This window comes from Bos indicus, chromosome X, assembly GCF_029378745.1.
Source record: "Bos indicus isolate NIAB-ARS_2022 breed Sahiwal x Tharparkar chromosome X, NIAB-ARS_B.indTharparkar_mat_pri_1.0, whole genome shotgun sequence".
Lineage (NCBI taxonomy): Eukaryota > Metazoa > Chordata > Mammalia > Artiodactyla > Bovidae > Bos > Bos indicus.
The window spans coordinates 86194543-86209846 of NC_091789.1; the positions used below are offsets into that span (position 1 = coordinate 86194543).

At 42.1% G+C, this 15304-nt stretch overlaps 1 protein-coding gene across 2 annotated transcripts in view; it reads right to left on the reverse strand.

Moving 5' to 3' along the window:
• Positions 1-14548, reverse strand: part of IGBP1 (immunoglobulin binding protein 1) — a 46998-nt gene extending 32450 nt beyond the window's left edge. Inside the window, exons 1-5 of one of the 2 annotated variants that reach the window (XM_070784428.1) lie at positions 13845-14546; positions 13166-13459; positions 3988-4183; positions 1850-1929; positions 1012-1124 (exon numbers count right to left, since the gene is read on the reverse strand). In XM_070784428.1, the coding sequence (XP_070640529.1) occupies positions 1012-1124; positions 1850-1929; positions 3988-4183; positions 13166-13459; positions 13845-14035 (874 nt within the window). In that variant the 5' untranslated portion in view covers positions 14036-14546. Of the gene's footprint in view, positions 1-1011; positions 1125-1849; positions 1930-3987; positions 4184-13165; positions 13460-13844 lie in introns of both variants that reach the window. The other variant, XM_070784429.1, reaches the window with a different exon arrangement.
• Between the last annotated feature and the right edge of the window lie 756 nt (positions 14549-15304).

The following is a 15304-nucleotide window of genomic DNA, read 5'->3' on the forward strand; positions in this document are numbered from 1 at the left end:
TCTCATTCCTCAAACTATAACACTGCAAGTTTCTATCCAAGTTTTATTTATCTCCATATTACAGCAACTGCAGCCTGCCCATGGATAAAACGCTATAAAAACACAGAAAACCCTTTCAAATGACCACTTTTCTCTGTGCTATAGTGGAAACGGCATTAGAACTGGGAATTTTAGGGCCTGTATTAAAGTTCTAGCTTGGCCACTTTCTAGCTATGTTTACTTTGGGTCAGTTCTCAGATACCATTTCCTCATTCTAAAATGGGAATAAGAATGTTTGCTTCATGGGGTTGTTAAGAACATAAAGTGAGATAATATACGAGATATTGAAAATAGGCTCAGAGGGGCTATGATTGTCCTATTAAGTGGTAGGAGTCATTGGTTACTCCAGATCTGACCATGCTTTTTCTGCTATATCATACTGCTTCCATCTAATGACTACCAACTCAACCTTTCCCTCCCAAAGACACCTGGAAGTACCTACTATGATCTAATTACCAAGGTGAGCTCAAAGAACACAGTAAGCTAAAGTTCTTACCCACAAGAAGGTCCAAGTACCACTGCCTTCTAATTGGTGACTGCCCTACAGTCTGTGTCTCCTTTTGGTCACTCTCAGGGCCTCCAGACAGCTGTTTTGTTATATTCTGCTCAGTCTGTAACTGTTATCTATAGGAGGGGTTGGCCTGATAACAACCTACTCTGCTGTTACCAGAAGCGGAACTGCTAACTATGGATTTTTGGCTTTGCTATCTATCTGTTCAGTCCGTTTTTATGCCATGATATATGGAAAAATTAAAAAACTATGCTGCTTCACTGCCTCCATCCTCCCAGAATCACATGCTATTTACTTTAATAATAAATGAAATAAAATACTGACTAGAATTTGTTACTCAGAATCTTTGTCCAGATTTCTTTTGCTCTAAAGGGCAAAGATACTTGGTCTGAATTTAACTGCTAGAGAGTTAGGGACCAGTAGTGTAGTAGTATTACTACTCGCCTCCCACCCCTTCATACCTGATGTTGTCTTGGCTATTCCCTGATCTGGTAATGCTCCAAATTTCCGATGCTGTTCATACCAGTCATTCACTGTCATAGATGCCAGACTTGGATAACCAGCTCCAAATACTCTGTAAGAATCACACTGCGTTTAGAAAAGTAAACATAAATAGCACTATTAAAAAGTTTCTTCTCTTTAGTGGCAAAGCTTGTGTCTATTTCCTCCTTGCTCTCTTATCCAGCTATCCTCTGAGGAGTTGTGTAAATTTCTGTGAGGACAGTGAAAAGAGACATCCAGGGAGGACAATTAAAGGCAAGAGCTTTCACAAGAAGATAAAGGCCCAGAGTTATCTCCCAATAAGCAATCTTAGAGGCTAATGCCCCACAGAATGATGATATAATGGAAGGAGTATTTATTCTTGGTGGGTCTAAAAGATACACAGAGGAAGGAGATTCTTCTGCAACCTCATGGAAAAGGTTAATCTTTAATCTCAGAATTAAAACTTAGATAGGCAAACATGACCATTTGAGAATTGCAGCTGAAGGAAACAATTTTAAGGGCTACAATTCTTCTTTAGATTCTTTTTTCCTTCTTTCTGTATTTAATTCATTATTTATTTATTTTTGTTGGTTTCCTTTTGAGCCTATTTTTAAGCTCAAGTTTGTAAGGGAAGTGTCTGATGATGAGAGATACAGAGAAAGTATTGGAAGAGATAATATTCCTTGGATGGAAGAACAGTCTTCCCAGGTGAAGCCATGACCTTTATTAACAATGCCCATTCTGTTACTCATGCACTGTAAATGAACCATAAAAATAGGGGCTTGCAAAGGCAATCCACTTTTTAATACCACCTACTTGGCTTGGGCCATGTCCCGAGTGAGAACAAACGGTTTCATTGGAGGCCTGTCCTGACGAGATGACTGAGAAGTTGATGCCTAAAAAGGAAATTAATTATCAGAAGTGTATTTGTCATTGTGCCCACCCCACTATGCAGGTTCTTAAGTCTTTAGGTGCTTGAAAAACCCTATTTATCAGACTCTAAGATATATTAGCAAAATACCAATGGTGGAGGTTGGTTAGCTCTCCTGAGATGGCCCAAGTATCATGCTGGGAAGGGAGGAAGAGAAAGCTCTTCCAGGAATCATTTCACAAGTGAAAAATTACTTGACTTTAAAACACTCCCCTCCAAAGAGGCAGATTCCAAAGCTTTCTTCCATGTTCCACCTAAACCTCTTGAGCTGAATTTGAAGCCCCTTTCCTCAGCCTGGCTTTCAGGGTTAAAGCTGAATTATTAAGACCTTTCTGCTAAAACCCTGTCCAATGTAATTATGCTATTTGTCAAGAGCTCCCTATGGTGTATTAGAAGTGAATGTTCCTAGGGGCTTCCCTGGTGGCTCAGTGGTAAAGAATCTGCCTACCAACGCAGGAGACACGGGTTTGACCCCTGCACAGCCACAAATAAATATAAAAAAAAAGAAGTGGATGTTCCTAAATGCAAGAGGGGGAGGAAGAACGGGTTAGTATCTCTCACATACAGGTGTATAGAAATGTTTCAAGGAATCTTGGCTGTTCAGGGGCATACCGAAACAAACTATGGTCTAAGAAAAAATGTTCACTTTGTAACTCTATCACTTACATAGCCAATCCCAATACCAAATGAGAGAGCATAAAAACAAAAAACAAAGAAGGAGACAGGAGGATCCAGAATAGTCCAGCCTCATAGTGTTTGAAACCCATTCATCTAGATATACTCAAAGGGCCTTAAAGCTTTAGAATATTAATTGCTCGTTCTTTGATCCCTTAACATAAAGAACTAGGTTGATGTTACCCTGAGGCAAAAGCTCCTGGGCTAATTAGTACAAATCAAATTAGCAAGAGTTCTCTGAGGACTTAAATGCCTGTAACTAGTTGATTAATTCAACTCAATTCATGTTACATCCTGAACCAAAAAGTAACCAGTAGCAGAGCCCGATATTTTTTTTTTCTTTTCTATAATTCTTCCTTCTTCTTCTTCTTCTTTTTTTTTTTTTAACAAACCCTTGTGTTGAGGGCTGACTTTCAATAGATCACAGTGAGGCAGCTGCTCTGCTATGTACAAAACCCCGACACAGAGCCCAATATTTTGAAAAATCAGCTCCAAAACATAGTTATGGTCTTCAGGTACAGCCAAAGTGGTACTATACCAAATTTTCTTTACCATTATGCCCGACATTTTGTGCATACAGAGGTCCTTGCTGTGTCTCATACTTGGGTGACCTATGGTGTGAGTATATCACTGTGTAAGGTTAACTTTTGATTTCTCCCCCAACCAAAACATATTTCATGTCTTTTATATTCTTTTTAAGTTTTTTCTCTCTTCTCCAGTTCCACTTTTCTTCTTCATTCACATCCTATCCCTCTTCCTGTTTATTACAGTCAAGCACAGAGTTTCAAGGCACACCTCCCTATGCCTTCCTTCAGCAGTCATGATTGCGTGTGTGCTAAGTCGCTTCAGTCATTTCTGACTCTCTATGACTTTATGGACTGTGGCCTGCCAGGCTCCTCTGTCCATGGGATTCTCCAGGCAAGAATACAGGAGTGAGTTGCCATGCCTTCCTCCACAGGATCTTCCTGACCCACAGGTCAAACCTGCATCTCTTATGGCTCCTGCATTGGCAGGCAGGTTCTTGACCATTAGCGCCACCTGGGGAGCCCCCACAGTCATGACTGCTCGCAGCCAAAAGCAGTTTTCACTTCAGAGAAGACTCTCCCTCTCCTGGCATGTCACAAAATTACAAAAGACTAGAACTGTGTTACAGGTTAGAAAGCACTAGGGAACACTACTGAAAACTAGAGAGAAAGCTATCCTAGAGAACCTTCAGCCTTCCTCCACTAAGGTTAATAAAAGCAGTGATTTTATGGAAACATGACAGGATTTTAATTTGATTACTCTCCTGTAGATTCAAATCTCTGACAGTAGCTTTTTGAGCTATTTAGGCAGTGACCAGGCTTACCTCTTTTGTGGAGTCTTTTTCTCTCAAGATCTTTATCTCCTGGTCAATGCTCTCAATCTCTTCTAAGCTGATACCAATCCACCTTCGAAGGTGAAGGAGGTAATATTCACGAACATGCTCATCATCTGCTTGACCACTTTCCACAGCAGATTTCAGTGCAGACAACCTATGCTCCACCTCCTTCTTCTGCTTGTATCTGTTCCACAGAAAAGTATTACCCATGAACTTAAAAATAAAGAGGTGCTCCTTGAAAAGAAGGCCAAAATACGATTTTACGTTTGCAAATGATCAGGTAGTAAGGATGACAATTTTCACTTTGGCAAAAATACTGATTTTATACCTCAGAATTTGCCATCAAGGCCATTCTTGCAAGACTACAAGGCGAGGAAGGGATCAGTAGAGGTGGAGAAATACATTCTAAAGCCAGAGAAATATAGAGGAAACCTGATCTGAGCAACTCTTCCCATCATCTTTCAACATGGGAGTACTTTAGCAATTTTATGACATCAGCCTTTATTAGGTCAGGTGTTTAGTATCATACAATGTCCATTTGGGAATTAAAGCTTCAAATAATCATAGAATTTTTATTTACCTGCCATTGATGCAGGAATTCCTAAAAAAATGGTCATCTCTTCTTTTCTTCTGGTCAAAAATGTTTCCAGCTCTTCTGACTCATCCTATATAATTTAAAGACTCATATCCACCCTGCCTGCCTTTTCCAAGATGCATTCTAGTATGTCATCTATCACTCACTGGACAACTATTTACTGAGTACTTACTGTGTGACATGCACTGTTCTCAGTGCTTGAGCCACAACAGTACTTACAAGCGAGTCCTTGCTCTCCTGAGGCTTTCTTTCTAGTGTGAGCAGTCAAAAAGAAATAGATGTCAGGTGGTGATAAGTCCTCCGAACAAGCCAAAAAAAAAAAAAAAAAAGGCAAGCTAAACTGGATAGAATGATGGTGTGAAAGTAGGGGTGTTCAGGAGAGACTTCTATAAAGAGGTGACACTTGAGCAAAGACTTCAAGGAAATAAGTACAGAAGCCATGACAGGATCTGGAAGTGTTCCAAGGGGGAAAAGCAAATATGAGTGCTGCCCGGACATGTTTGAGGAATAGCAAGGAGGCCAGTGCGGTTGGCATGGAGTGAAGGTGACAGGAAATGAGGGCAGAGAGATAGCCAGGGCCATATAGAACCCAATAGGCTAGTAAGACATGAAATATCAGATGTCATAATGTTTTGAATGAGAAGAGAAAGTCACTGGAAGCTTTAAAATAGAATACATGACGTGAAAACTTTTTTAACAGACTACTCTGATTAGACTGTGGGAGGCTGAGAGGCAAGGGTGGAAGCAGGAAAATCAATTGAAGAGGGTACTGCCATAATCCAAGTTGAGAGTGACTTGAAATAGGGAGGTGGTAAGATCCAGATGTAATTAAAATATAAAGCAGTATTTGTTGATTTACTGGATGTAAGGGCTTGAGGGAAAGAGGAATAAAGGAAAAACTCCACAGTTTCCAAGAGAAGTATCTTGAAATACCTATGTCTAAAACTCCACTCCAGACCTCCAGGATCAGATGCTTCTCTGCAGGTGTTCACTCAAATCTGGAATTCTTGAGTTCAATGGACAGAATTTGGGGAGGAAGGGTGTCTTTGAACTCCCCACAATTTTGTATAGAACTCTATTTGTATGCTTTTTTTTTTTTTTTTTGCTGAGAAGACGTTAAAGGAGGTCCATGACCCACAAAAAGTCAAGAACCACTGCTCTGGAAACATTTTTTATTATAAAAACTTTTAGGTTCTTCTATTCCTTTTAATTAACAAGTGGGCACTTTATGCAATGTTACAAATAAATGTCACAGCACCATCATAGGTGGCCTTCTGAGTAAAACACCACACATGTCAATTCCTAGTTCATGAATGCTATCACAGACATCGCTTGAGAACATTAAACTCTGATCCCACTCCTACCCCCACCCTCTTTCCTGATGTACCTGAGTCAGGAAAAAAAAGAATACCAGGACCTTAAATGTACATAACCTGGGGTAAATTCTGAGTTAGTCTGCTGGGCCTCTGAGTAAGGTTCTTATGCTTCCTTTCCTACCCTCCACATATATGCAGTCTAATCGTACTCTCTGGTCTTCTCTACTTCCTTTGCTCCTATGACTTTGTTCCCAGTCATCTTTGGGACTTCTAAGCTCCTGAATACCTGATCTCTGAGGCCAGTGTTTTTCAAATCTTTCTTAGCAGAAGAATCCTTTCTTCTTATGAGAGCTTATTTTGAATTCCAATAAGCAATAAAAGATAAAACTACCTTGGTTAAATCAGAGAAAGGCTCCCAACATCTCCCCTACCCAGGCACTGTGACGAAATCTTAGGGCTCCAGGAACAGACTGTAAACCACTGTCCTAGACCTTCATGACTGTTGTAGATTTCCTATGGTGAGCCACTACATGCAAACAATCCTTATCACCCAGTGCCTGTCACCCTTCTGACTCTGGGCAACTTTCATCATTGCCCTTTTCTGTTCCCAAGCTGCTGAAGAGAGCTAACCAATTACAAATTTGTTGTCAAACGAGTCAAAGACAAATTTGTATGATCAAACTTCAGTGCAACGGTCACTCTTGTTCAGTTATCATCTTCTTCATCTTTTGTGAACTCCATGCCACCATCATACTAATCAGATGACCAGTCAATGGGGAAATTGAATTTCCATTTTTACCTTCGTATCTTTATAGTGTCAGCCTTCCTCCTCTTCTCTTGCCTTTAAGGAGGCACTGTTGTCTTTACCAAGGAAATGTCTTTACCATTCCACTATCAATCCAGTCCCCATCCACATTCTTCCAGGCCTCACTCAATCCTATCCTCCCTGTCATTTGCAGTTAGAATTTTTCACTCTACCAGTGCCTTTCCCCTAACCTGTTCTGTCTTTTCAAATGACCACTCTTCTCTCTTTTCTAAACAACACTAGAATTGGTAATTTGAAGACCTGAGTTTAAATCCTAGCCTGGCCACTTACTAGCCATGTAACTTTGGACAAGTCAATACTGAGGGCCCATTTCCTTATTTCTAAAATGGGATAATATCTGCTTCATGGCACTGTTAAGAGGATCAAATGACCAATACTCATGAAAGTGCTTTGTAAGCAGCAATATAAATAATGTTAGCAGATGAGAAAAATTAAAAGTTGAGAGGGGCTAGATGATGCCCCATCTATTAGGTGGCAGAAACTGGATGGGTCACCCCAGGTCTAACTCAAATGCCCAGGCTTTTTCTGCTATACCATATTGCGTCCATCTTTCTGATGACCACTCTGTCCTTCCCAAAGATACCTCAAGTACCTACCATGATCCCCAAGTACTGGGTTGGGTACCAAGGATATACAATGACATAATTACAATACTAGGGATACAATTAGTCATGGTCTCTGACCTTTAGAAGTTCCAAGTCTAGAGAATAACAGATAGTTATGCCCAGATAAGTGACAAAAACTAAATGCTATAGTATCTGGGAGGAGAGACAGGTAGGGAGAAACTTCAAAGAAGACATGACATTTGTTCTCTATCTTCCCCAGGATTCTTTCTATAAGTACTTCCATCTGTACCTTGTTGAGTCTCTTATCTCTGACTGCCCTTTTCTTTCTCATCCTTCTTCCTTAATTTGCCCCAAGGTTTTATCCTTGGATTTTTTCCCTCTGCATGTTTTTTTGTGGCAATCTATCCATACCCATCGATGCTCCTAAATTTTTATCACTAGCTGCAAAACAGTCTCATGACCTGCCTCTTGAGAAATCTGTACGCCGGTCAGGAAGCAACAGTTAGAACTGGACATGGAACAACAGACTGGTTCCAAACAGGAAAAGGAGTACGTCAAGGCTGTATATTGTCACCCTGCTTATTTAACTTATATGCAGAGTACATCATGAGAAACGCTGGGCTGGAAGAAACACAAGCTGGAATCAAGATTGCCGGGAGAAATATCAATAACCTCAGATATGCAGATGACACCACCCTTATGGCAGAAAGTGAAGAGGAACTAAAAAGCCTCTTGATGAAAGTGAAAGTGGAGAGTGAAAAAGTTGGCTTAAAGCTCAACATTCAGAAAACGAAGATCATGGCATCTGGTCCCATCACTTCATGGGAAATAGATGGGGAAACAGTGGAAACAGTGTCAGACTTTATTTTGGGGGCTCCAAAATCACTGCAGATGGTGACTGCAGCCATGAAATTAAAAGATGCTTACTCCTTGGAAGGAAAGTTATGACCAACCTAGATAGCATATTCAAAAGCAGAGACATTACTTTGCCAACAAAGGTCCGTCTAGTCAAGGCTATGGTTTTTCCTGTGGTCATGTATGGATGTGAGAGTTAGACTGTGAAGAAGGCTGAGCGCCGAAGAATTGATGCTTTTGAACTGCAGTGTTGGAGAAGACTCTTGAGAGTCCCTTAGACTGCAAGGAGATCCAACTATCCAATTCTGAAGATCAGCCCTGGGATTTCTTTGGAAGGAATGATGCTAAAGCTGAAACTCCAGTACTTTGGCCACCTCATGTGAAGAGTTGACTCATTGAAAAAGACTGTGATGCTGGGAGGGATTGGGGGCAGGAGGAGAAGGGGATGACAGAGGATGAGATGGCTGGATGGCATCACTGACTCGATAAACGTGAGTCTGAGTGAACTCCGGGAGTTGGTGATGGACAGGGAGGCCTGGCGTGCTGCGATTCATGGGGTCGCAAAGAGTTGGACACGACTGAGTGACTGAACTGAAGTTTTAGTTACACATTTCCATCTGTTTATGGACACAGCTGTCCAGTTGTCACATCAGGACCTAAATTCAGTAAGTCCTAAACTAGACTCATTATTTACTCAGCTTCTACTTCTCCACTTCTGTCAAAAGAATGTAGGTTCAATTAATCAACAAGACTTACACTTACTCCTCAAAGATGGGAATTAAGAGTAGAGAAGATACATGAAGAAACACGCTTTGAGCGGGAGAGAGAGGACATACTATTTAGGTGTTTTATGTAGGATGATCTCAGTGTGTAAATAAGGCAGAGGATGGTGGACTTACAGAAATTGAATAAGGATTTAAACAATTTGTTTTCTAATCATATAAATGCTTCTTGCAAAAGTAGTATCTCTGACAGTTGTAACTTCATTATCATTTCTTCCCAGTTGAAGTACTATTATAACACGTTAACTTGTCTTTCTGCATCTCTCTTCCCTTTCAGTGTTCTATACACATCACTTCCCTATAGTCCTCTGACCATACTACTTTTAGCTTTTGCCAAACCAGACTCTTCTCCATTTCCTGTACATATCTCAAACTACCTTGCCTTAGGCTTTTTTTGCTCATGTTGTCCCCACATGCCGCTTGTCAACAAGACATTTTTTGAGCACCTTCTATATGCCAGGACCTGTGCTAGACATACCACAGAGAACAAGAGAGAAATGGCTACTGCTCTCATAGAATATACATTCTAGTAGTGAAAAAAGACAAAAGCCCAGAAATACATAAATGAAGCGCATTTCCCCCAAAGAGAACAACACGTACAAAGAGTCTGTAGAAGGAAAGAGCTGGATCTGTTCAGAACTGAAAGAAGGCTATTATGGCAGGAGTCCAGGGAACAGGGGAAGTACAATATATGGTGAGACCGGAGAGAGGCAGATGCAGATCATCCACGTCTTTACAGTTAACAGCTTAGATATTTTAGGTAAGACATGCTGCTGGCCTAGGTGAAGGTATGACAGTGGAGAAAGAGATAAACAGAAGGACATTAGGTATATTTTGTAGCTGGAACTGGTAGGCCTTGTTGATGGACTGGATGTGGCAATACAGAAGGGAGGAACTGAAGCCAACTCCTAGGTTTCTAGCTTAAAACAACTGGGTGAATGGCAGTCTCTTTATTGAGATCGTTAGGACTTGGGTGTGAGGGCACATTTGCAGATTAAAAAGCCAACAATTCAATTTAGGGCAAGTTAAGTTTGAGATGTCTGTGAAACATCCACAAACAGTGCTGGAAGCACCAGTCTGAAGGTCAAGGAAGGCCTGAGCTAGTATATAAATACAGGAGCCATTAACAAAAAGATAATGTTGATATCTCGTCTGCTGGGCATTAAAAAAAAAGTTCAAAGATCAAGCTTTTTAATCAAAGAAATACAAATCAAAACAATGAGGTATCTTTCTTGTTTGCCCATCTGGTGCGGGGAACATACTTTGAAACTTTGTTACTATGGAAAGCAATATTGTTACCATCAAGAGTTTTAAAATATTCAAACCCTTTAATCTAGGCACTCACTGGTCCTTCTAGAAATCTATCCTAAGGAAACAGTGAGAGATACATTTATGTTTCTTTGTAGCATTACTTAGAATAGCAAAATCAAATAAAAACCTCTACCCTTTAACAGCCTAGGCATTTGACAAAAGATTAGCTTAAATAATTACAATATAAGACTGATACTATTTAACCATTAAATATCTTGGCTTCAAAAGACAAAGGGAAATCACAATAGGATGTTAGGTTTTAAAAAAGAATAGATGGTATTCCTCCAAATGTATTAACTAAAATAACTATATATCTGAAAGGAAAGACATCAGGAAGTTAACAAAGATCATCTCAGTGCTAAGATGAAAGCTTATTTTTAATTTAAAAAATATTCTGTTTTCCAACTTTCACAAGTATTAATTACTTTTACATTCAGGCAAACCTGTAATTTACATTTTTACCCAAGCTTCTCCTCTCATCTCAAATGCTACTACATTGTGAAATCTTTCCCTTATCCCTCCAACCAGATATGATCACTCCCTGGTCATTCTCCACAACACCATTTGTATCTCTCTATAGCATTTAGTTGTCGGTTTTGTTTTTTTGATATATTGCAATTATTTGGATACCAAATTCACTGTTTAAACTGGTATATGCCAACAGGCTACCTCTACCTTTTTACAGAGGACATGACACTGAATTCCACTTCATATCATTCTACCCCATTTCCTCAAAAATCATTCTGTTGCTCACTAGCTCTTAACCGTACTTTATTATTTAAAGCCCTTACCACCTAAAGTCACATTTTTATTTACTAGTTACTGTCTGTCTCCTCCACCAAAACAAGAGCTCCATGAGGGCATGGACTCCATCTAGTTCTCCATTACCCAGAACAGTTCCTGGCACACAGCAAAGGCTCAATAAATATGTTAAATGAATCAATCAATTTTCAGCTCTCTAGACCAGGCCTCTCCTGAGTTTCATGCTACAGATACCTCTACTTGGATGTCTTCTAGGCACCTTAAATGCAACATGTCTCAATACAGAATTCATACTCTCCCCTATCTATTCTTCCTCTTCTATTCCCCATCTCAATGAGTTCCACAGCCTTCCACCTATGTCAGAAACATAGACATCTCCCATGCTGCTTCCTTCTACCCTACCTGCCAAAACCAACTGATCACCAGGTTTTCTGCAGATTCAACCCTATAAATATATCCCCCCATCCCTTCTGCCATTGGGATAGTAAGGCCTCCATCACCTCTGTGACCTAATTGGATCTAATCTTCTCCCTCAAAATGCTTCCTAACTGCTGCCAGATTATGCAAGTTAAAGTGCAAATATGACCTTGCTACTCTTTGCAGTGGGGGGGGGGGTTGGACTTCCAGTGGATCCCAAGTCACCAACCGAAGTTCAAGCTCTTTAGCATGGCCTAATAGTAGGTAACATAGAATATTCACTATGTGCCAGATACTGTGCCAGCTGTTTTACATGGTTTATTTTATTAATGCCTCTTAACCCTATGAGATAGGTACCATTGTTACTTATACTTCACATATGAGGAAACCTGAGGCTCAGACAGGTTACACAAGTTACCCAAAGTTCAATGGCTTATAAGTAGAACTGAGTCTCAAACCCAGGTCTCTGACTCCACCACCTGTACTTAGCTACAAAGATCTAACAATAGCTGACTGAGTGCTTACTGTACCAGACACTGCTGAGTTTTAAAAATTCATTTCTCTTCTAATCTTCCTAACTACTTTATAGGACCTATTATCATCCAGTGTTACACCTGGGGAAATTAAGGCAGTGAGAGGCTAAGCAACCTACCCAGTCAGAATGATTAAATGCTGGAGCTGGGATTCAAACCCCCTTCCCAAGTTCCCAGAACAAAGTTGTTCTTTCACCTTCCTCACACCCCAAGTTCTCCCTGGTTTGAACCCTACAACATTTTTCGGTATTCTTTCCCCCTCTTCACCACCCACTTTGTGTTTCAGCATCACCTAATTACTTACAGTTGTTCTTCACCCCAACACTGTGGTCTTTAATGCCCCTGTAGCTGTTCTACTGCTATTATCTCTGCTGGCTAAAGCCATCCTTTCCTCTTCCTCTAGATAATACTCCTATGCATCCTTAAGCAACTCATCACAGGAGTCACCTCTGCCAGGAAGCCTTCTCTTCTCTCCTGCTCCCTCTTTGGTTAGGTGCCCTTATTCTCGGCTCTCCCAATACTTTACACATTTTCTTATCATATCATTCTATAATTTATATCATTTCTATGCTTCTTTTCCTCACCAGATTGTATGCTCCTCCAAGGAAGAGACCACCCATATTCATACAAATGCCCATACCCAGTTTGAATCCCCACTGCCTAGCATAGCTCCTAAACACTGTGAGCACTTTCACATGATGAAGCTATGCCAGTATTAAGATTAGTTCAGGATGTTACACACCTGATCCAGTATTGTTAGAACAGAGCTTCTCAATCAATGGACCAAAAATGGACTATAGTTATAAGATATCTGTGCCTTTCAGAGATACTTACCCCACTGTGAAGTGAAGTGAAGTGAAAGTTGCTCAGTTGTGTCCGACTCTGTGACCCCATGGACTATACAGTCCATGGAGTACCCCACTGTACCGTGTGAATATTGCTATGCTGTGATGTGGGAGAGATTGGGAAACACTGCTAAAACTACACTGTTGCTGTTGGCAACCATAAGGTGCTAGGAGTCTGACAGGTATGATCATTTCAACCAAGACAGAGGCTTCTTGAAAAACTGCGAGTTTGCTCTCACCAGGACCTATGCTCAATAAAAACCCAAAGACTACATACACCATTGTTTCCCACCCCCCAGAAAAAAACATGCACCCTTCCCCAATAGCACTGCAATTAGGCAGTCCTCAAATGACCCACCTCTCTATTTTAGCCTGTCTGTGAGATGCCATAGCAACGATGCTAGGATAGGCCATGGAGGAATTAGCAGTGTTATTTTCAGCTGAGTTGGTCTTGGTTTTGGGCAGCTCAAACTCTGCCACATGATAGTACTGGCACTGCGTTAGGTAGTTTAAAAAGTGTTCTCGAGCCCACTGCAAATGATCTAGACGCTTGCTGGGATTGACTTGTTTCAGGGCGAACGCTCCTTGAAATGCTGGCACCATCAGGTACTTCAGGTCGGTGGACGCGATCTCCTCCAAATCTTCATTTTGGCTGCAAAGAGCAGAGTAGGCTGTAAAGTCTGGCTAGGCATTCCAACTGTGGCCCTTGATTCCTGGGGGAGGGGAGGGCTGGGATCGGGGTGGGACAAAGGGAGGCGGCACCTGGAACAGCTGCCGGCTTTCTTCAATGAAAGTGGCTGAGCACTCACATCCAATGCCTCTGCAAATAACCGAAACTAGGGAGGAGAGTCGTGGGAAATTAACTATCTTGGAAGAGAGGTAGAGAATGCAAACAATGTACACAAGATCGCAGGGGGAGGTAGGATAGAAAGGCTCCCAGTTTCAAAGGTCTCCTCCACCCAGGCTCAATGGCTCCACCTTTGGTGATCATCATTACCTACGTTCTCTGCCTTTGGTTACTGCCCTCTCGCCCATACCTGAACAACTCGAGCTGCGACAACATTTCTGCAGCCTTCTTCAGGAGATCCAGTCCCTTGAACACTTTATCTTGGATTATTCGGGAGCCGGTGGGTTCAGTTGCGATTTCCACTTCGTCCAAAAGCTGCTTGCTGGTTTCGAACAGCTCGGGGAGCCGCGGTAACAGTAACTCGTCTTCGGCTGCTGCCATTTTAGGGAGGGAGGAACCCGGAAAACCTCACTTCCGGGGTTAAAGGCAACCCTGGGAAAGCTGAGCTAGGCGAGAGATGAAGAAACCGGAAGGGGTGCCGCATTGGTCCAGTAGCTCCATTGTTACCTAAGCGTCTGAAAATCTCCGTAGGCTGCTGTTAACTCACAGCCTAGCAACCGTTTCCATGGACTCATTTTGTTGTGCTGCCTATTACAAGTAGTAGACATCTGTTACTGATAATGACACGCAAATAGAAAAGCAAACCCCAGGCGCTGCTTTTAGCGTGACTCCTCGTCGCCGACCCGGGCCTGGACTGTGCCATCGGCTCTGAGGAGCGGGTGTGACGAGGCTGAATTCAGAGCTAGGGCGGGCGCGAGAAGGCAGGAGCAGGAGCACTCCAGGAGCCGGCCAGGCGAGCGCCTTACCTCGTGAGGCGCTCCCTGGCCACAAGGGCCAGGGCGCCCAGGGGCTCCGAACTCCGCGCAGCTTGCCGGGTTCGCAGGTCTGCGCGCGTGAGAGCGAAGTGCAAGTAGCGCCCCCCTCCGGCTTCCGGCCACCCAGCAGCTCGAGCTTTGGGTTCCTATCGGCCAATCCTCGCCCTTCCTCTTCCCCGTGACGTCACGCCTCTTACACACACACACACACACACACACACACACACACGTTACTGTCACCCCTTTACACACATACACAATCAAAAGTCACCCCTCCTATACACACGCACACGTTTTCAAAAGTCACTTCCTCTGAAAACTTCCTTGAGCCCCTTTCCCCTGCCAGATGAAAATTTTTGGTGCATCTCTATCAGAACACCTACCACATTATATTACAGCTGCTGCTGCTGCTAAGTCGCTTCAGTCGTGTCCGACTCTGTGCGACCCCATAGATGGCAGCTCACCAGGCTCCTCCGTCCCTGGGATTCTTCAGGCAAGAATACTGGAGTGGGTTGCCACAGGTAGCAACTTACAAATCTATCTCCCTTACCAGTATGAGTCTGATTAATCTTTGCGCTCCTCTGGCTAGCCCAGTGCCTGGTACTTAGTACGTGCCCAGTGTCATCATATGAATAGAAAAATAAGTGTTCGGTTTGGAAAGCAGCTCTATTACGCAGAACGGCGCTGTTCAATACGGTAGCCACTTGCCACATGGGGCTATTGAGCACTTGAATGTGGCTATTTGAATTGAGATGTGCTGTCAATGTAAAATATGCACCGGATTTTGAAAACATTATGAAAAAATAATACAAAATATCTCAATCATTTTTACACT